General features: G+C 39.7%; 1 protein-coding gene across 1 annotated transcript in view; it reads left to right on the top strand.

Moving 5' to 3' along the window:
• The window catches only part of STARD9 (StAR related lipid transfer domain containing 9), a 92,013-nt gene that overhangs the window by 65,583 nt on the left and 3,565 nt on the right, over positions 1-22,865 (top strand). The window contains exons 22-33 of the mRNA XM_085062289.1: positions 1,393-1,583; positions 4,266-4,749; positions 5,644-16,803; positions 17,581-17,778; positions 18,813-18,996; positions 19,491-19,637; positions 20,319-20,424; positions 21,035-21,177; positions 21,417-21,481; positions 21,569-21,774; positions 22,187-22,266; positions 22,663-22,821. Of these exons, the coding sequence (XP_084918415.1) occupies positions 1,393-1,583; positions 4,266-4,749; positions 5,644-16,803; positions 17,581-17,778; positions 18,813-18,996; positions 19,491-19,637; positions 20,319-20,424; positions 21,035-21,177; positions 21,417-21,481; positions 21,569-21,774; positions 22,187-22,266; positions 22,663-22,821 (13,123 nt within the window). The remainder of the gene's footprint in view (positions 1-1,392; positions 1,584-4,265; positions 4,750-5,643; positions 16,804-17,580; positions 17,779-18,812; positions 18,997-19,490; positions 19,638-20,318; positions 20,425-21,034; positions 21,178-21,416; positions 21,482-21,568; positions 21,775-22,186; positions 22,267-22,662; positions 22,822-22,865) is intronic.

Here is a 22,865-nt window from a genome sequence, read left to right as displayed (position 1 = left end):
AAAAATGATAAATTATTAGAAATCAGCTCTTCCAATACTTGAATTTCCGATGTTTGATAAAGGTAATGAATCCTTATCGCTTCTCTTGGATGAATACACTTTGCTTTTCTCACGTGTCTCAGACTAACTGACTTGCCCAAGGTCATGTGAGACCAGTAACAAATTTAAACTCTCATTTTTCAACTTTCATACCACCATAGGAATCAGAGCTTTCATATGTCTGTTAGTAGGGCAGGTTAAAGACTACCTCATCACCAGGCTCTGCCAAGAGTGCACAGGCATCCAGAGGCAGTCCTTGTCCTGAAGGCTTTGCAGCCTAAGTATGTGAGAGGTGATGTAACTGCTCCAAAATCAGAAGTGTTTTCTCTTTGATCAGTACTTTGACCTCCAGATTATATGGCTGCTCCATTATAAAATATGGAAGACAACCTAAAGCTGCAATTAGGGAAATACTTCCTCAGAGTTACCATTGAAACCATGGGAGCTTCTCCTACACAAGATACTTCAGATTTAATACTCTCTTTGGAAAGTGATTCTTCTTTAGTTAACTCTTTAACCTCTGAGTTTGTACCCCCGTGGTTGATGGTGTTACAAATGCCTGAGCAGCTGGAGATTTGTAATCACCATATGAGGGTTTCAGTGCTGCAGTGAACTGTCAATCCAAACCTACTTCAGCTGAATTAGAAATGAGGCATCCCACTTCTATTGCATGGGGAATCAATAAAAGTTTATCTAAGAGGAAGAAAACTGCAAATCACGGGGTGCTGGTACCTTTGTTGTCAAGCCAAGGACAAATAGTTCTTGGACCTGTATATTCTTATAATTTGTCCGTGTGGGTCACAAGTAAACACAAACCATTTAGCAGATGGCAGCAGCAAGGTTTGTACTCTGTTTGCATTATGCCAGACAACTTGGTAGAAGATATTCTCTTTCAGTTATTCTCAGCATTACATTTACATAAACATTAAAACAAAACAGATTTTTTTTTTGTTTGTAATTTCTGCAAAGCTCTCTGAAGTACTTAGATGGCAAATATCTTATACAGTGTTTATAAAATTTTATGACTTATAAACAACCCTCTCCCCAGTTTCATTTATGGAAGACTACAACAAAATGATAAGTGACAACTTTTTTTTTTTTTAATTATTTTTGCTATTATCTTTTTGGCAATGGAATTACCTGCTTCACCACTAGAGCTTTCATGTTTACTGGCATTTATGACACTCAGAGGGTTGCAGCCTGCTGTGACATGCATATACACAGTTTTTGTCTTAATGCACCCTTAGTGAACAAAACAACATCTTGAATGTTGTCTTTATTTAGTAAAATCACTTGTTTTATTACAAATAATATTTGTTTCTGGTTTAAATTCACTCTCAACATTTCTAACAGCAGAGAAATAGATGCTGTGCATGAAGAGTACAAGCAGAAACTGAGAGACCAGGAAGCTTTCCACAGAAAACAAATTCAACGACAGCAGCTCTATGTTGAAGATTTAAAGCAGCAGATTCTGAGAGGACAGATCAAAGCAGAAAGGGAACTAGAAAATGACCAAGCACTCATCAACCAGCAAATCCAAGAAAGTGGGTATTGCCTCTTCCCCTCCTTCAATTCCCTTCCATTACTGCATACTTTCATCCTCTAAACATTTTTTGCCCTAGTGATGCTTTATTTTATCAGTGGAACTTTTGTAATGGCTAATTACTGGATTTCTCCTGCAGTTGCCTTTCCCTTGAGAACAGTTACTAAGCTTTGATTAACAGAGCTAAAGGGGCTCATTCTCAGTGCTCCAGCAGCACTGCTTAATTAGCACTGCAGGTCACTGCTGGGAGGGACTGCACCAGCTACTCCCCTGTGGCACTGAGCCTCTGCTCTCCCAGGCTGATCCCCATCCTGGCCCCCTGCAGCCTTGCTCTGCTCATATCTGTGGTTGTAATGTAGGCCAAGTCTGTTCTTGTGTTTTAAATTTTGCTTGTGATGTACTTGTGCTTCATCCAATGAGTTGTTCTGGGAGACTGAAATTGAGGTGACAGCGGTAGTTCCTACTAAAAGTTTTCAGGGGAAATTGCTCTACCAACAGGCTGAGATGGGAGCTGAGCAGCACTTCTGTGACAGAAACAGGTCAGTTGAGGTACTCCCTCATTGGTGATGTCACCTGTAACAATACAGATAATTTTCATGTGGTTTTGATTAATTTCACTCATTAGGAGAAACAGGGTTGTAACATAAGACTGTGGCTTGAACTGAACTCATCATGTTTTGAGAGGTGTTTTTTGTGTCTGTGGCTCCTGACCGCTGGAGTTGCTACTTTATGTGCCAGCAGACATACCAGCAATATGCCTTGGAGGGGTTGGGCTGCCCCTTAATGAGTTTGTAGGTGATTTGTGAACATTTTAAACCTTTAGGTGTTTTTGAAATTGGGTGGTTATAGTGTTCTCTAGTTTGTCTTCTGGTGAATGATTTGATCTAAGTTTCTTGATAAGCAAAGGGTGCTTATACAAATGATGCTTATACAAAGGTATCATTCCCACCTGGCAAAATCTGCTCTTTGATACTGGAAGACTTTTCTTCTTCCAGGATCAAATTCCTGTGAATTTTTGGCAATGACTCAGACCAAAACATATGATTTGATCTAAGTTTCTTGATAAGCAAAGGGTGCTTATACAAATGATGCTTATACAAAGGTATCATTCCCACCTGGCAAAATCTGCTCTTTGATACTGGAAGACTTTTCTTCTTCCAGGATCAAATTCCTGTGAATTTTTGGCAATGACTCAGACCAAAACATATGTAGTCAGCCATCATCTAATTATGCCTGCCACAATTTAGAGATTAAAAGGAAATTGTTTTGATGGGATATAGCAGAAGAATATATAGATAGTACAGAGAACCAGGAGAGTTTCCCCAAAACATCTTTATTTTGTGGCTCTGTAGACTTGTTCTCTGCTTCTCTCTAGTTCTGCTGGTTTTGCTGTGTTCACGCGAAGCTTAGCCAGGCAGGTAGTTTTTGCCAGCCAAATACAATTCTTTTCTTGGCAACCCACCAAAGTTCTTCACCTTCTCTGTGCCCTCTGTGGCTCAGCTCCTGGCAGAGAGATTATTTAGCATCTTGGGCTTGCAGGTCTCTTGCAGGGAAACACTGATCTGCCAAACATTCTGCTTGCTAGAAACATGCTAAAGAGAGCACATCTGGAAACAAAGTTGAGGAAAAAAGCCTGGTATATAAAAACTAAAAATGTTATTAAGGAAAATTTACTAACATAATGCCAAAATTTTTCCCTTTTATCCATAGTGTAACCATGGAGCTAGACCTCCTACTTCTGTGCATGTGCTCTGTGCAGAGCTGCCAACATAACCAGCACAGGAGACTCATTGTGGTGGGGATCACTAATGAAGGATGTTTAACAAGATCAGTAGCCATCAAGCAAGTGATACCTACAATGTCTCTGCACTAATGATCTCTTGAATTAGGGAAACTTCCAGAGCCCCAAAAGGCACAAAGAGACATGTTTGGTTTTAAATAGTTGTAAAACACTCAAATGCAGTGATTAGAAGTTAGTAACATTTAAGATTGCACAAGTGCTTATTTTTTCATTCAAAATGTAGTAATCTATTAGCCAAAGGCTCCTTAGTGTGTGCATGGAATTCCATTTGCTGCATTAACAAGAAGCAAATGCTGAGCTCTGTTTAGCTCTGTGCAACTTCATCCTCAGGTTCCCTTGTTAACTCTGCTCCCAGTGCACATATATTCATTCCCATACAAAGTTTTAACATATGACTTCAGAATAACTAAAGCAGAAGTAGTAGCATATTTCACAGAAAAAAGCTGATGAAGTCACACTTCTCTACTGTGAATATGTATCCTATGTCTAAAAAGTGCACAGAATTGAACTCAGGTATTTTCATGCTTCCACTGTATTTTAACAAAATTCAATTCATATTTGAGTGTAATCTTTGAGACATTGATATCTCTTCTTACAAACAAGGTCTTACCCACCAATCTCCTTAGCTGTATTGGCCAAGCCCCTGCTTATATCCTGCAGTTGCTACCTGAGTCCTTGACCCAAGGAAGAGGCTTTTAGTAATCAATGAATTAGGGCAACACCACATTTTTCTTCAAATGGTTTGTCAAGTCTCCACTCTACATGCATAGAAATTCTCTTCTCAAAAGACTTCTAAAAGCTGATTAACTTAAGAAACAAGATAGTGACAAATAATGTTTTTCAAATGATTTTTACTTTCTTTCAATCGCTGGGTTTTTACAGACCAGCAGTGGCTTATAAATGAGAATAAACGTCTGGCTGCTCTTCAGCAACAGCAGAGGGAGTTTGCTGTGCAAACAGAGCCTACACTGTGTGCAGAAGCTGAGCTGCAGAGCTCCACTGGGCTGGAAACCTGCCTTTCCCTGTTGCAGCAGAACAAGAAGAGACTGGTGCAGCTGGAGCTCTTGCAGAGGTACACCTTAAAAAAGGCCGAAAGGAACATAAGACGGAAAAAGGTCAAGTTCCAGCTGGAAAGGATAGTCAAGAAGCAGAAGCTATTGGAAGCCAAGCAAAACCTTGAGCAGCTGGAAGCTAGCTGCTGGCTCAGTGAAGAGTGTGTGAAACAATCCCAAGTCCTAAATGACAATATTGCTGCACGGTCCTCTCTGGATCACCACTTGCAAAAGAGACAGAAGGCATTGGGTTCGAGCTCCTTGCAGCACAGGCAGCATTTGTTCTGCAACCCATACCTGCCCCAGGTACCCAGGTGAGTTAACATCTGCCAAATCCTCTTTCAAAAGTAGCGTAAATTCAAGGTATTTTCAGTGGCCACCTATGATCCTGAATGCCTTTCAGTGTATTGAAAAAATCCCCAAACCTGCAATATCAGTGAACATACTGTATTGTACATTGAGGTGCAGCTGTTTGTCCTTTTCCTTGGAGTTTGTTCAGTACATTCCCTAATTTTCTCTTGGACATGGTCTTTCTCACTTTTTTGCATTCCTCTCTCAAGCATTTCTGTACTTTTTACCTCTTTGAGAAGGCTTTCTAAAACTGATATAACTTTTGTTGTTGCCTTGTTCAGACTGTTGGTAAATACTAATTTCTGCATAATTTTATCTTGATTAGCATCAAACTCTCCTTCCAGAATCTTGGTATCTTTGGGGTGATTATTGATTGAATTTTTACGCTGGCCAGCCTTCCTCAAGCTAAATAAATATCTCTATGCAATGCCAAAAATTTGGGATGCTACAGCATCTATCACAGCATGGTCCTTAGCTATTTCCACAGCAGGAAATAGCTAAACTTAGAAAAGTGGATTTCTGTGACTTAGAACCATCTTTTATTTTTAATTAATGTCTGCAACTACTTGAGCCTACAATGATTCCATATGAAGCTATACCTCATAGCAATGAGCTATTTCTATTATGTTGTATAGTTAGTGACACAGTGGGGTTTTTTCTCGGTTTTTTTGTTGTTGTTGTTGTTGTTGTTGTTTGTTTGTTTTTTGGTTTTTTCCCTGCTAGAATTGGATTTTGAAAGACATTAAGATTGTGGCTTCATAAATTGTTATTCTTAACTGCAAGACAGCACTGTGGTGGAAGTGTTAAGCATATTATTCAAGCAAGGATTGAACTTTATTTCTTCTTTATTTCCACAGCTGTTTTTTGAAGAGAGAGTCTGTCTCAAAGTTATCTACCTCACCAAATATAGATCAATACTGTAAAGGCAGTACAACTGGGAGGTTGTCACCTGTAGAATACCATAACAGAAGTCATAAAGACATTTCTGGGACTGATGACCTTAATGATGAAAAGAGGATCTCCTTTTCAGTCCAGAGGCAGCTAACTGAAAAACAAAAACCATCTTCAATTGAAAATAAAAAAGGAGAAGAAAAAGACTCTAATGATTCAGCTATCATGGCTTATATCAATAAAAATGTTAAAAATATACAAATGTTGGGTGACAGCCCAGGGCAAGCTGAATCTCAAAAACAGACCTCTGAAGGCTCCTCTCCTGATCTTTTTAAGGAGAAAGATGAGCCTAAAACCTTTATTGCAGGGACAAGAATGGCAAAATCAAAGGTGCTAGGAGATTTAAGTCAGCCTGCAAGTAGCAATGTAGCACAAAATAGAGCTCAGGTATCCAATAAAAAGATTAGAATGGATATCAATGGAAAAGGCCACAGGTCTTCTCCAGAAAAGTTTCCTAAACAAATGAATAAGACAGTGTATGGAAACGCACCATCAGTGCATCTCAATCAAACAGTCAAGAACTGGAGGAGAGAGGAAAGCTCAGCCTTGCCAAGTTATGAGAAATCATCAGTGGAACAGAAAGAATTTCTGGTGGCAGCAGCATCAGTAGGAAATCTCACTAAGATGAACTCACAGGCACCACTCTCTCATGTTGAAAAAAAGTGGCACAGTGCTGAGATGCTAAGTGCTGGAGTGTCCAAGACAGCCACAGATGTGCTGGGGAACTGGCAAGAAGATGATGAAAATGAGATTTCCGATACTGACAGTTCCTATTCTGTAGATTCTCTCTCCTGCGCTTATGCAAAAACTTTCCTGGAGAAACTGAAACAAGAAGATTTTGATAGAAATAAATGTCTTGCCAACCCAGAAGATTCTGAGAGTGATGACAGTCAAATGTCACAAGACTCTCTGGCAGAAAAGGAAAATAAAGCCAAAAAGCAAAATACAAGCCAATTTCACAAGTTAAAGGCCCATCATGAGCCAGCTAAGCTTTACAAAAGCAGAACTGAGAACCATATTTCATCTTTGGTGACATCATATGCATCTCGCAGGAGACTGGGAAAGGCTGAAAGAAGCTTTTCTCTGGATAGCTTAGCTGATGGAGAAGAAATGCCAGCAGAAGATCTGGTAGAAGAATCCAAATCTGATTCATCTGATGAAGTGCCAGCAGAGATTTTCTGGAAGTTACAAACTCCTAAATTACCGGCTGCACAGGTTGAGGAAGACCATGAATCCAAGACCTGTGACAGAGATACAAAAGAGACAAATTATGATCTGAAGCTGAGCAGTTCCTTTTATTTGAACACCAAGCCACAGACTGCTTCCAGTAATGCTTGCAAACAGTTGCTGAAGGGGACGAAAGTCTCCTTTGTAGGACAAGAAAGGTCTCTTGAAAGAAGACTGTGTTATGCAAATGGAAATCCTTTGCCTACTAATGATATTTGGCCTTCCTGTGACTCAAAGGCAGACAGCAGCAGCCCCAGAATTACAGCATCTTCTTCCCATGAAAATTTGGAATTTCAAGATGCTCACCTGTGCTCTTTGAGCAAACCAGAACTTTGGCTGAAGAAAGATGATCTAAAGCAATCAGCTGCTGAGGTTTCTTTTGTCTCTGGCTCTAAGCAGATCCACAGCATTACTCACACACTGCATGGTGTAAATGAAATAAACTCAGTTTGCTCCTCTGACGCATTGGAAGTACCTTTACCTGAAACAGCTGCAAGCAGAGCTTCTGAGAGCAGATCATTAAATAAGATTCTTAAGGGATGGACAAACTCTAATGAAAATTCTTTTGAATCTCGAAATGTAATGACATCATTTGTTAGCTCAGTAGGACCGAGTTCCTCTTTTGTTCCTACTTCAGCAAAGCACGATTATTTTGAAAATTCAATTCCTGAACAAGAACAATTGGATGAATTATCTGCTTATAGATCTGCTACTGAACGTGCACAAACTTTCAGGTGTTTGGAAAGCACCTCCACTGCAGACTGCTTGTCACTGGTATCTAAGAAAGAGGAGAATTCTCTCCCCAGAACTCATCCAGAGCTGCCAAAAGATCACACTCTGAAAAAAATACCTTTTACCTCTGTGTTGCCTGTGCAAATCATGGAGCAGAGGAATGGCTGTGTAGATGCAGATTTAGAAGATGATTTCTGCCGAACTTTTTCAAAAGATGAGCTTGACAATGACTATAATAACTCGATGACAAAATCAAGTGTGACAGATTCAGGCAGTGGAAGTGCACCTGCTGCCGAGTGTTCTATGGGATTTGCTCAGAATATAACTTCAACACAGACATCTGCAGTAAAACACGTCCAGCTTGGAAACTGCAGGCAGCTTTTTCCAATACGAAAAATACCAACATGTTGTGATGAAGGATTCTTTCTCAGTGATTCAACAAACAAGGACTGCTCCCCAGTGAACAGTTACAAACTGCAGACTCTGGCTGGGCAAGGAGCAGAATCAGCTGGCACAGAAGGAGCCCCCAGGTCTGGGGAGAGTAATCTGGAAACAATGCAAGCAACAGATCATGAACAAATACCTGCAGAAGAAGTAACAGAAGAGACAGATTTTTCCTCACATAAGACAACGTATCAGTGTCACCCTTTAGTTGTTGCTGCCAGTGCAAGCTATGACCAGTCTGCAACACCAATAGAGATGTCTCAAAAAGAGATAATCTGTATGGAAATAAGCACAGATAGCTTGGCAGACACTGTGCCAGGGGTGCCTTCATTCAGAGATCACGAAGAATACGTATCAAACAATGAAGACTTGTCTTCACTAGATCATTATGAATTCGAATGCAAACCTGTTTCAAAGGATTATTCCTGTGAATGTGCTCTAGCAGTCAATCGGGCAAGTTGCTTATCCCAGCAAATTTCAGAAAATTCTACATTATGCACTGATAATATAAGAGAAGAAAGCAGTGAAAGCGAAGAACACAATGTCTTGAATTCTGAGGCTGTAGTTCAGAAAGAATTTTCATCCAACTATGAAAACCTAGTGGTAAATGAAGTAAGTTATTTCCTACTGAATGTAAATGGAAAAGACACTGAGTCCTTTCCTGCTGCTGTTTGTGAAACTTCAAATTATTTTCTCCCAGAATCTAATTCAAGTATATTTCAGAAAGTTTTACCAAAAGCTAGTCTTTTTCAAAGTGCATCTGAGACAGAAAATTATGATAAACTATTGGAGCATGTCACAATAGTGAAAGGAGATTGTGATGCTACATCTAATCTTACTGTGGAAGTCAGTGCCACAGAAAGTTGTTCTGATGTACATTCTGGCTGCCTTTGTACAAAATGCTCTTCAAAATCAACGGGGCAGAAAAACACTACACACAAGACAACTGATATATCTGTGGACTTTGATGCCTCTCTTCTCTCAAAAACAGAAGCACAGAACAAATCTTTACCTGAATCGAGAAAAGAAAAAGAAGCATTTTTTGAAACTGATTGCCCAGAGGACATTTTTCATGTTGAACATGATGCCAATTCAGAGTTGGCAAGGGTATGCAACACAAGTGCATCAGCTGCCATTTCTCAAGAGGAGAGTTCATATATAAATAAAGAATCCAAACTTTTCAGAAACGTAGAAATGGACACAGAAGAAGCCATAGCTCCTTATTATAATACAGAGACAGACAGGGGTGAAGAAACAATAAAATCAATGGATAATGCAAGCAACTTAGAAAAAAATGCATTGGAAATTAAATCCAGACACACTGGAAGTTTACCTGACAATCCAGTAGCCCAAATCCAAAGTGTAACTGAAGACAGGAGTGGAAAGGATTTTAAAGATATTGGTCTATCTCAGAATCCAAAGATACATTCTGATAATGTAGCTTGTGAAGTTCACTGTGAGTTTAATACAAATCTGTGCCTGACACATGAAGAGGTAGACAAAGATGAACTGCAGGAAGCTGACACAGGGGCAGAACACACACAGGAATCAAAAGCACTTGTGCATTCTGGCAGCCAACTTGAAACAAACAGTTTTTGCCAAAAAGAGAAAAGTGAGAAAATAGAAAAAGGTATTTATTCACCAGAGCTTTCTATTGCTCCCAAAACCACTCCTTCAGCTGTGTGTTCCCACACAACAGATATTCAGAATACTTCGGGCTTCCTTGATGCTTGCAAGGGGATTTTACAGATGAACAGAACAACAGAGAATGTAGCTGAAACAGTACTAATCTCAAGGAGGCAAGGAAATATTTCAGCAAAACTTGAAAACGAAGGACAAATAAATTCTAACAATTTAATTGAGCATTGTGTACTAAACTGTTTGCCACAGGAAGACAAGGTTAATGAATGTGAAATGACTGGGAGTGAAGAACAAATTTCCATGACAAACACTGAGGAGCTGGTTATTATGAGGCAAGAAGACGTGTGCACAGATGAAAATGGTTTTTTTAATGAACAGTCTCCAACTCTGCATCAGATGTATTGTGACAGAGATGACAAAGAAGAAATTTTAAATCAGTTTAAGATCCCTGAAAGATACTTGATGGCTTCAGAACTGGAACAGAATATACTGTCAGAAGATGATTCAAGATACCATGACCCTACTGAAATGAGTGAAGATGGTGACTCAGTGGACTCTGCTACAGAGATAGGAAATGTAGTTGATGCATATGAATATTCAGTTGATGATAGTGCTGGTACTGACCAACACAGAACTGAACAAAAATTTACAAGTCTTGACAGACATAGGTGTATAAGTTTCTCTGTGCAATCTCCTGAGCATGGCACTTCAGAAAATTTGAATGTAGGTATTGTTAGGAAAAGACCTGATATTTGTGAATTGGATCAAGTAGGCTCAAGAGCTGAGGAAGAAAAAGTGCAGTTGGTGAGGCTAGTAGAAATGGCCAAAGCAGACAAACAAAACCAGATGTTTGTAGAAAATGTAGAGGAGGTAGAACTGATCTTTTTACAAAACCTGGATGAACTATTCCCTGAAAACAAAGGCAGCTACCAAATGACATATGATGACAGCAGATTAAATGAAATATTAAGAGAAAGCCAGTGGGTGTCTACCAGTTTTTCTAGAAATAACGAAGACATCAGCAAGCAACAAAATCCACCAGCAACACTGAAGTGTGCAGAAAAAACCCAAGAATTTCAAGACTCCCCATGCCAGTCTGTAAATCACCCTTTATATCTTGGAGGAAGTGATGATTTCCATCTTGTTCAAGATGTTCCTGCTGCACTGAAAGGATGTACAAAACCATCTAACAGCAGTCTTGGAACTGGAGTTGTTCTGCCTTACCATGAAACATTAACTGAGAGTGAGATTGGTGTTGATACATCTGGTACAGCCAACAAAATGGCAGAAGATGAACAGTTTCCAGATGAAATGAAGAGTAAGAGTGTAGCTCTTCTGAAAACCAAGACCACACAGGAGAGGCAGGAGGAAGAATCCTTTGTATTTAAAAATGCACCTGATGATGCCATATCTGTGCAACCTGTCAATGAAAACAGCTCTTTCACTCCCTACAGTGCAGGTGGTCTTGAGTCTGGAACTGCTGTACTTCAGCAAAGGGCCAAAGGATGCTCATTTTCCTTGGAAAATTTAGATTCTTCTGAAGATATAATTCAGGATATTAATAATGGTTATGATGACCACAGTATGGATTTAATGGTTAATAAACTATTAAAAGACTGTCTTAATTCCATAGAAGATACGGCTCAAGAGCTAAAGGATACCATTGTGCCTGATTCACTGGTGTTGGATAATTCAAACCTGCTTTCTTCTTTGGATAAAGAAGTGATGGAAGATACAGGGATGGGGAAAATGCACTCTTTACTAGAAAGCTCCACACAAAAAATGTTTCAGAATATTAGTACGACTGAGAAAGTACCTCACTCGGGGGGTTCATCACTGTGTGACAAGGAGACATTTTTAAGCACAAGCTATCCTACAGCAGACAGTAAAACTGAAAACAGTGAGTTTCCTGGTGTAGCTGGATATCAGCATGAGCCCACAGAAAGCCAGGGACACGAGGCTTCTGAAGAGTGCTGTGCAGGCCAACCAGGCAACACCATCTCTGAGAGGGCTTCAGCCCTTTCTGAAGGTCTGAACAAGTCTCCAAGGGAAAATACACATTATAGTAAAGACTTGCTAAGTTACAATAGGATCTTGGGCACTTCTGAATGTTCTCCTGGTCTTCTGAATAGTCCAGTGTCATCTGCAGATAGTTTGATTGACCACAGTGGAGACAAAGATAAAAATGATGCTGTTCTCTCTGAAGAAACAAAATACTTGAAAAGTGAATTGAGTGATTTAAGTGTATCTGTAACTTTTCCTGGTGTTTCTCAAAAAGGAGATGAAGAAGAAAATAATTCTGCATTTGCAGAGGCCAAATACACTCAAAGTAATAAACTCCCTAAAAAATTTGTGGTAACACAGCAAAAGGAGAAAATTGTTCAAGGTTGTTTCCAGAATTGCAGTGATGTGAAAGAAGATAAAATTCACGAGTACTCAGAACACTGCAGTAACACTAATAGTGTGACTGTACCAGAATCAGGCTTGCTCACTTTGCAGAGCCAAGGACACACTGGCAGTGATGAATCAAAGTCTCTTCCATCCTACTTGGCAGAAGACACTCCAACTGATACACCATTTCAAAGTTCTAAGAACCTCAGTGCTTTTGACACATCTTGTTTACTTGAGGACTCAAAATCTGTAATATTTAGTCAGCATGGAGCCTCACTTCAGGGCAGTTGTTTGACCGAGAAAGTGTCCTGCAGTTCTGCAGATGTGTGCTCCGTAAAAGAAGATTTTCCTCAATCATTTGCAAGTGTCAATGACCCAGCCTTAACAGCATTTTCAGAATATTCTTTGACTGCAAATATAGACCATGGTGAAACTAGCTTGTATGATACTTCACATTCAAATATATTGAAACAGTCTCCATTTGCTGTTTTGCAAATGCAAGACACTCAGTCTGATAAAGCTGTGGTATTTGATGAGCCAGTATGTGCTTCAGGAAGTATTTTACTTTCTCTTGCAAAAGAAAACAGGCATTGTCCAGTGTCAGACACAGACTGTACTTCGTATTCTGCTGTAGGTGGGGAACCTGTGTGCAGAAGTAATAGTAGAAAAACTGACAGAGATACAAAAATTGCTCAGCATCACTGGGATAAAATTCAACCACAAGAAGCTTGCAAAGAACACATAGAGAAAATATCAAATAATAGTTCTCTTTTACTACCATCATTACCTTTTTGGGATACTAGAAAGACAATTCTTGTAAAAGAGGAACAAATGAGAAATACACTTAAAAGCAATAAGGAAGAACTTCATTCAAATACTGAGTCTGAACATTTTGTACTAAAGACTGAGCAGAGAAAAATATTAAGTAGAGAACCTGCTGAAAAGCAAACTAATGTATCCTCAAATTCTGCAAATGAATTAATAGGCTCAGAAGTTACAATGCTGGAAAACATGTATCCAAGAGATGTTCCAGTGGCTCCTGAATACACCTACAATTCATTTAGGTCAGCACATCCCACATACAGAAGCACTGATCCCAGGCAACCATATCACACTGTCGTGGCTTTTGAAAGAAACTCTGTAGATCGGCAAGATAATTGTCAGTATGTGCCTACAGGTGAACAGATAGAACAGATGCCAGGAAGAAGAAATACAGATGGCAGAAAGGAGATCTTACTTTGCAAAAATAATATATGTTCAAGCGTTGATAGCTCTGCTGCTGATGCTGAGGCAGACATTTGTTTAACAGTGGGAGACACTCTAAAGAAGAATAAAACTCTGAGATCAGAAAGACTCCATTCTTCTGTAAGGAATAATGAAACAACGTCCATAAAGTTTTTGCCAGAAAATCATGATTTGACTCCTCAAGAATCCAAATCGGTGCAATTCAGGAGCAAAAGATCATATTCTACCCGGAGTGCAAAGGGCTGTAAACAAAGTGAACAGAGACCTTATTTACAAAGTCACAGAGTATCAGCTCCAGCTATTGCAGTTTCATCTGATACAGAATATGCTTTGGAAGCTTCCTCTAAGGCAAATCCTTTGTTATATTCTGCATCTAAATCACTACAAGACTTGAATATGAGTGTAGAGCCTCCATCACCAACTGAAGATGATCTTTATGGAATTGAAAGATTCTTAAAGCAGGAATCAAAGAACTTTCTACAAGTTAAATCCAAACCCAGATTTCAGCAAAAAATGACCCAAAATAAGAAGCTTGCAAATTGTGATCCCAAAAACTTACAAAATTTTGCAGCAAGAAGCCAAAGTCGCCAGTCTTTAAAAGACTGTACTAGTGAATCTCCATCATCCTTACCGTCCACAGCTCATGATTCTGTGGGCACAGAAGCAAATGTCCATTCAAAGAGTAGTTCTGTAGCTCAGTGTAGTGAAGAGAAAGGGGAAGAAGCTGGATACCAGCCAGAAACTGATATATTCTTGCAAGATAATAAAGATGCAATGCATTTTAGATCAAGTGATATCAACCCATACATTCACCCGTGGCAACAAGATGGAGCTTGCAAGATTGGCTGGAAACAGTATGTTTTTGGAAGTGCAAGTGATGTCTCTTGCAATCAAATTCCTTTGAATATGGAAAATCGTAAAGTTACAAGATGTTCCAGTGTAGACAATGGATTAAATTCTCAAAATTCTCCTTTTCGTTCTCATCTAAGTTCATATGCTACAGCCAAAGTTTTGTCAAGCACTTTGAGTAGCATTGAAGGTCTTCAAGAATGGGACAGCGTCAGACAAGACTTTCAGTCTGCAAACTCGAGTGACAGTACCAAACAGTACAGCAACAGATCCAGTGAAACATTGGAAACTAATTCAGAAAATAACACTGCTGAATTTGAGAATCCTTCTGCACAACCTGGTCACTCTTCAATGCAGGTTGATGAAATTGTATTATTATATCCTTCTGAGTCTGAAAAGTCTTCCAAAAAGTCACCAGGGATTACATGTGAGCAGGGAACACAAACAGCAACTACAGGAAGGTATAAAAGGCAGAGAAGACATCAGAGAAGCCATACAGATGTTTCTGCAAAAAAGGAGGAAACAAACAGAGATTTATTTCATCCACCTTCTTCTTGGACAAGCATGCAGAACCTGTCCATGCATCTGTCACAGCTTCTTCAGAACACTTCTGAGCTGTTGGGAAACCTCTCCCAACAGAGTATTATAGATAATGAGCAGAATGCCAAAATCAATGAAAAAGGAAGTGAAGGTGCTGTAAAGGCTAATAGATCAGATAGCTGCACTCAAACTACAGCAGATGTAGGCACTCAGACTGAGATTTTGGAAGAACCTCAAAGTAAACATGAAGAAAAACAATTGGAGACAAAAATGGAAAATAACTTGAGGTCAGCTCAGGCAGTAAATGTTGATTGGAAAGAAATCAGTACAGATACAGTAGGAAATATTCCCAAAAGGAAAGAGGAGGAAACACATTCTCTTGAAGAAAGAACACAAGAACAAACAGGGATGAAAAGCCTGGGCAATTCTGACTTCCATGACAGTCTTGACAGCATTTTGGAAGACTCCTTTATGCATCTGCCTCTCTTAACCAAAACTTCCACTCCCATCTTACATTTTCAAAAAACATCATTAAATGCACAGCAGAATGTTGCTTTTGCTAGTACCAGAGTTTCACCTCTCACATCATCTTTGCCAAGTTCTGGGCAAGATGGTTCTTCATGCACTGTAGTTAGCAGCCCTACTAATAGCACCTCTCAATCTCCAATATCTTACGCTCAGGATAAAAGAAGTGTCAATGAAATAGAGACTACAGCAGAAAGAAAATTTTGGTACAAAAACACCCTGCTAGTCGATAGGGCCTCTTCTCCTATTCTTACTCTTAGTGCTAGTCCCAACAGCAAGACGGCTTTTAGCAAGTCTGTCTGCCCTATTAAGGAACCTCTTGGATATTCCAGTGTTGCTTTGAGTCCCCTTCACAGCCAGAGAAAGCAGAGGGCAGGTCCGCAGTCCAGCATGCACCGTCATGTGGACAGTTTTTCACAGACAGAAACAGACAGTGAATCAAGCACCTCTAGAGAACACAAGTGCATAAGAAAGAAATCTGGAAGTTTCTCAGACAAGAAAGCTGCCAAAGAGCTTTTAGGGCAGGGTGGTTCAAAAGACTTGGAACAACAGCACAGCCTCAGGGTTGACACCCACACCACCATTTGTGCAGAACGGCTGTATCACTCCAGCAGCATGCTGGAGGTGTCAGGCCACAGTGAAGTTGTGACAGGTGATGTCAGAGACCACGGCTCAGTGGCACATTCACTTCATTGTATGTATGTTACAAGGGGACGAAGAGGTTCTTCAGCTGGAATTGGGCATGAAAAATATGCTGGGACTTCTGATACTGCTTTGATTCATAACTATCCATCTCCAAATGCTGATTTGTTTTTCAATCAAAAAATTAGTGCCACTTGCTCAAGTAAGATAAATGCTGGCATGTCCTCAGAACCTATGGTAGAAGCACCTTCTCTGCAGTTTTCTGATTTCTTCTGGAAGAATGAGGACAGCTGCCCTGCCCCACTCTCTGATGTGAGCGATGTGCAGACTTCCTTCCGAGACGACAGCACGGATTCTGTCACAGAAAGTGAATGTGACACTGAAATCCCTCTCAGCAAGAACACTCCTTTTGCAAAGCCATACAGGCCTCGGAGCTACAGCCTCCGTGACTTACCCATACACAATAAATTTAGCAACTGGTGTGGTGTGAAGAGCAGCCCTCCTCCTTTGTTACTTGGCATGAGTGGCAGTGTGACCGATTTGAGAAGTCACGCAGAAAGGAAGCCTAGAAGCACACAATCTACAGAAATGGAAGGGAATTACCAGTCTTGTGACAGTAGGAGCAGAGAGATCAAGAGGCTTCAGAGAGAGCGTGCCGAGATCATGTCTGGCATTCACCTGGACCTGCATCAGCATCCCCTCACAGTGGAGCTGACTGAAGCAAAGCTCAATTATGGCATTGGGGAAACAGATGCCCTGCTCAGGGTCCTTCAGAGAGGAACTGCAGATGAGCCAGTGGCAATTCCGGTGAAGCAGCAGCTTTACGAAAGGTAAATTACTTAATGTAGTGTTAAGTATTTTTAATACACTTCATGCAGCTTAAATAGCATTTAGTAAATGAGCACTTAATCACTTAGTCACATTGAGTGAAGTATATGTGAAGAGATACAGTATTAGGCTTATTTTAAAAACCTCTAAGAAATGCATTTAGGACAAAATGTTGGGGTTACTCCAAGAAAACAAAGAAAAATTATTTGATGTAATTAAAATCTAGTGTCACCCCACTCTTAAAATTTCTAGGAGCTACAAGAGTTATCATATGTACGTGGTGATGTGGGAATATATTTCATTGATTTATTGCAATATAAAAATAATTGATACATTCTCTTTTTGGAAAGATCTCATTTATACTTCTGTGAGTAAATGCTGCTGTATGAATAAACAAAAAAAAATTTTTAACCCCCCATAAATGTACAAAATAATTCTTTACAAAATCAAAATGCTTGATTCTTGTAATTGTAGAACTCAGGAAACTGTTGCACAAAAAAATTTGAAGCAGCTACATACATCTCCATCCTCAATTTGCCTCTCAGCCATTACCAGCAATAATCAAAACCCTCTTGTACATTTCCTGCTGCTAGAAAAGCAGTAAAGTTTTAGAATTTCTGCATCATCTCTCACCATATGGACAAAGGGGTATTAGATGGTATTATATTCCTATAAAAATTTTACATTACTAACCTACCTAATATTTAAGTGCTTTGAAAAATCAGAAAATCTAACTTTGCAAGGTGCATTTTGTCACTCTAATCACCTTTCCCTAACAGACACATGAGAACTATTGAAACTCTGAGGAAGGAAAGAGTAAAAAGGCTACAAAGATACCAAAGAAGCCGAAGTCTGAGTCCCCAAAAGCATTTGAGTCTGTCCCAAACTCTGGATGCAAGTCAGAGGGATCTAGATCTCCCCAGCAGACGCCGAGAATATCTGCAACAGCTGAGAAGAGATGTGGTGGAAAACACCAGGTAGGGCATTAGAAACCTCTCTTTAGGCCTTGATGTTCATTAATGAACAGTGTTCACCATGGGAGCACATTAATGGTTCTCATTGACATCTGAGATTTCAGTGGCAGAATTCTTCTCAATGTGGATGCATTAACCTTTGGGATAGAAAGTGCTTTCAGGAAAAAACATATGCCTGATTTTAGAAAACATTCAGTAAAATCTTGGGTCTAGTTTTATTTCAGTCCATGGCAGGTGCCTGATTTATTATATGTGTATGATGTATGGGGACAGCCAAGTATTCAGTCTGGACTGAATAGAGACCAATCTGTCCTCTTACTCCTTGTTGTGATTTAGGTATAAGAAAAGAAATTTTTCAAATGGAAAGCCCCCCCACCAATAGACAATGTGGGATAGCTCCCTCTGCCATGTCTCCACAGGAAGGAACCTCTTCTCCCCAGAAGAGTCCCTTTCCCCCACCCCCAGCAGTGATGTGAGGTGGTACAGAATAACCTCTGTGTCCTGGCCATGCCCCCTCCCAGCTACTGCAAAAATTAACCCTGTCCTGGCAGGAACCAGGACACTCCTTCACTAACTTAAAAGCCGCAGAGTTCAGTTTCATTTAAATATCAGAAAAGCTTTGCAGCATTTTACCATTCAGAATTTCAGTTTCTTGTTCCCCATGATATTCCCTAAATGACTTTTGCTTCCTTTGTGGTCAAGAGACAGTTATTTTCCCAACACAATAAACTTGTATGTGACATGCCAAAGCCATGACCTTAGATCGTGTGGAGACCTGGTTTAGACACCAGCACAATCACTGCAGTAATCTCAGTGGTAAAGTGGACTTGTAATCTGAGTAATTTTCCAAGGTTAGTGCCTACTTAGCCTTTAGTGAGCAAAGAGAAGCTTTTTGGAGGCTGATGTGGTAAGTTTTAATTGCTTTTCTGGCAGATTCTCCTGGTCTACATTGAAATATGATTTTCTCATTATATTTTGTTAGGTGACATGATTTTAAGTAATTATGTGGGTTTCCCCTTACCTGTCCATTCTTACAGAGTTCAAGAACCAAAAAGAAGAAGCATTCAGCACCCTTCAGACATTGAACTGTTGCTCAAAGACTATCAGAGGGCACGGGAGGAAACCAAAACTGAAATTGCACGAGCTAGGGACAAACTTCGGGAGAGAGCAGAGCAAGAAAAAAGGCGAATACGAGAACAAATATTTTCTCAGTTACAGAAAGTGAGTATTATATTGAAAGTATAAATATTCTTGAAGTTCTCAGTATTTTCTTTTTATGTAATTTCTATATGGTCTTCTAGCCTTGAGTAGTTGCATTGTAAAGTAAAGCAAAATCTTCAGTCTTAACAACTGTATTTGACCAGCAAGTCGAGTCAGGGGCTTGAGAAGTAGACAAAGAGCAATTGAAAAGAGATCTTTTTATAAAACTTCTTCTAAAAGCATCCTACCATTAGTTTGATAGTCTAGAATCCTATATGTGAAGAATAATAGCAAAAGCTGCATTTTTCCAGGCTGCCAAGTTTTATAAGGTCATTCACTCTACGGTTTATATAATCCGAGGCTTTCAAACAAATCTGCTTATTTAATGCTGTCTGTATGGCAAGTTTTTGTCAACACTCCTTGAAAGAAACTGGACTTCTTTAGATTACTCCTCTTTCAACTTTCAGTGCTGGCGTGGTTTTCTTTTGTTTGTAATACTGTGATATCTATTGCAGGAAGAAGCAAGACTGAAGACTCTTGCAAGTACGAGCACTTTATGTACAGACTCCAGCCTCAGCCTCTCCTCTGGCCCAACATCTGGTTACAATAGCAGTAATACTGCTGCATATCCTGCAAGTAATTTCAGCAGCCAGGAAGAGCAGGTGAGAAACCACTGGTGGGTGAGAGTGAAGTCTCCTGATGCTTCAACAAGAGATGAAATACAGGATCAAAGATGGGTTTTGGATGGTTTGTATTCTGTCACAGCTATTGAGCAGGACAAGTTTGAATCACCAGTACACAGAGGGGTGAAATGGGGTGAGGGAGCATTTTGCCATATAATTGCAAAGGACAGTGACACTTGTTTTTCAGACTGGTTGGTTTTTTGGTTTTTTCTTTTTTTTTTTTTTTTTTGTTTGTTTTTGGGTTGGGTTGGGTTTTTGTAATTAATAGATGAAAAACAGTTACTACTCTCAGTGGTCTGTCAAATGTTTTAGAAACAACAGGCTTTTTCTTGTGATAAACCTGATAGAATCTGATATTCTCAGTGTGCCTTCCTCTATGATACGTGCATTGACTTAAGAGTTTCCATGTGTGAACATGGACTTTCCTGAAGTTACTTCTGAAGTATGCACCTATGCTAGTTCCCTACATTTGGCCAGCTAAATTTCCCAAGGCAAAGTATCATTTCATAACCAGGGGAAAGGCAAAGGTGTTACCTTATGATAAAGAGATGCTTCAAACCTTGTAAGGCAGATTTGCTACTAATACTCCACTGCCTATGTAAAACAATTTTTTTCCCCAGTTCAAACAAAAGCTCCCACTTCTGCACTTTCTTAAATCAGGTTTCTTCTGGAAATACTTTGGTTTCAAGAGATACACGAGGTCGTTCAGCTGTTAGAAATAGTCAGCTTTATATGTCAGAGCAATTGCACAAGGATTCAACATTTGGTAAGTAAAACATACATTTGCTTATTTTGAGTTGTATCCCAAAACCTAGTAAGATTTGTCATTTATGCAAATCAAAATCTAATCTGAATCTAGGTATTACAGGGATGTTGCTACCATTCCATGACTTCAGAAAAATACCACCAACCAGTAGCCAGAGCTTGCCTAGGATTTGTTAAAAAAGTAAATGGTGATTTGCTTCCTCTGAAGTTGGTCTTTTGATGTGGTAACATGAAAGTCCAGTGTTTTGAGATAATTTGAGGATATTTTGAAGGAAGGAAGGAAGCCCAGGATAGGGTGCCTAAAGCTGCAATGAGCATAGAATTGTACATGCAAATTCTTATTTTTAGCCTCAAGAGTTAAGCTGACTATTCTTCCTTAGGTTATTTTATTTTATTACATGTGGTAATAACCATGAAAACTTCAGTACTGCAAGATGTAACTGCAGTGTAATTACCAACACACAGAATATCTAGGCAAGGAATGTTATCACTCCTTCATTAGGATCAGATGGGGCCTCCAACGGAGAGTTTAAGTCCCTACAATTTAAGAATAGTGATGAGGTTCCTTCTTAAATTTTTTATTCCCCCTATGGCTTTTTGATTTCCTGCAGAAGCCAGCAGAATTCAGCCACCTCTTCTTTCAAGTGGCACCAGCTGTAGGTTTACTCATGGATTAACTATTTCTGTCAACTCCTCTTCAACAAAAGGATACCAAGATTTATCCAAACATATCTTGGCAAATGCTACCACTGAGGTAAGTAAAAGCTGAGTTTTCACTTATTCCTTCTGAAAGTTTTAGGAAAAATGGGTGGGACAGGTTTTGTTCTATATAACCAATAGCCACCTATTTGCCAAGTACAGACACACACACACTGAAGTTTTAAAGGGTGGGTAAAAGTGGGCCAGGTTGCAGCCGTGGGGAGCAGAAGAGAGGGTGGGGTGTTAGCTGCAATGTTTGAGTTAAGCTGGTGTCATTTGTCATTGTTTTCTAAGGTAATGGCAGCATGCTCTCACAACCTGAGGAACCTCTACTCGTGCCAAGCAGCAGCTGGATGGAAGTAAGTTTATGGCAGGTCTGTAAAATGGGAGCCTGTCTCTGTACATGGACCTCTTGTGGGCAAATACCTTTCATTTGCCTTTGACAGATATCAGTGTACAGAAAAAGAGGTGCAAGTGTACTACAAAGTCTTCCCTTCAGCAACAAGGCATGGGTTTCTGGGAGCAGGAGTGATAGAAAGGCCTCTTCCCTGTGTGTGGGGCCTGGTGAGAGATCCTGGCAAAAGGCATCTGTATGACAGCTCCATCAGTACAGCTCGGATACACAAGAAGGTCACCAGCCACATTCACCTGGGTGAGTACTATCACACATGGCAGATGACAATCACCATCACCATTACAATGTAGGCAGCCAGGAAGGAAGTTGGAGGCATCTTACTTTATTTCTTCAGGTGTAAATAAACAATTTTGTTATTTAACATGGGAACTTCAGCTTTGCAAAACTTTTCCAAAGCAAGGATGGTATTAAACACATCTTGCTGAGAAGTGCAGCTAGAGACAGCGGTTTGAAAGTAAAGATAAACCTGAAGTGGCTTGAAAAAGCATTTTAAATGGCATATTACAGCACATGAACTGGAGCTCTGCTCCCAGGGCTCAAGTCAAGTCAAATGAAATATGTATCTGCAGGTAAGGGGTAGAGGAAGATTTTGACAAGTTCAAATTGTCAAAGTCTAATTCCCCTTTCTTGGTTTTTTTTTTTTCCTCAGTATATTTAGTGACTGATACCTCCCTATGTTACCTAAAGCAACCCCGGGATTTCTGCTGCATTACTGTGGAAGCCAAAGAGGTAAAGTGAACATTCTCTCTGCAGCACAGAGGAGTTGATCTGATATCCTGGTTCAAGGGTAAAGGAGAGAAAAGGCAATCTTCATTTTTGCAGAAGCACCAGTGTAACAGAAAGGAAGACCATGCCAGTATAACACAAGTGAATTATGTGTAAAATCCTCTTGTGAATGACAATTGTCAACCAAGGCCCATTAGACAGTAACACAAGCATTAAACAGTATATTCTGGTTACAAACACACAGGATTTTGACAAAAACATATTTAATAGATAATATGAAAAGTATTATTACTCTTTTAAGTAAGTAATGTGAGAAATATGCCTCATGGCAAACAAAGAAAGCATTGCTATATGCACCAAAATTTTCAAATTATCATCTTTACGCTTTTTCATGTGCAGGAGAACTTGTCTGTCCTGGCTATTCAGTCTGTCTATGATGCATCCATGCCTCACCCTTGTAAAGAAGCAGTGAGAGGGGAGATTTTGCCAAGTGCTTGGATTCTGGAACCGGACATAGTGAATGGAAGAGAGATCACCAGAGTTATTTACATGGCACAGGTATGGTTTTGCTGTATGTCCAACTGTGAATGCAAAAAGCTGTT

The sequence above is a fragment of the Lichenostomus cassidix genome, chromosome 5, assembly GCF_008360975.1.
Source record: "Lichenostomus cassidix isolate B80296 chromosome 5, HeHo_3.0, whole genome shotgun sequence".
Lineage (NCBI taxonomy): Eukaryota > Metazoa > Chordata > Aves > Passeriformes > Meliphagidae > Lichenostomus > Lichenostomus cassidix.
This window is presented reverse-complemented; position numbering and strand designations above follow the sequence as displayed.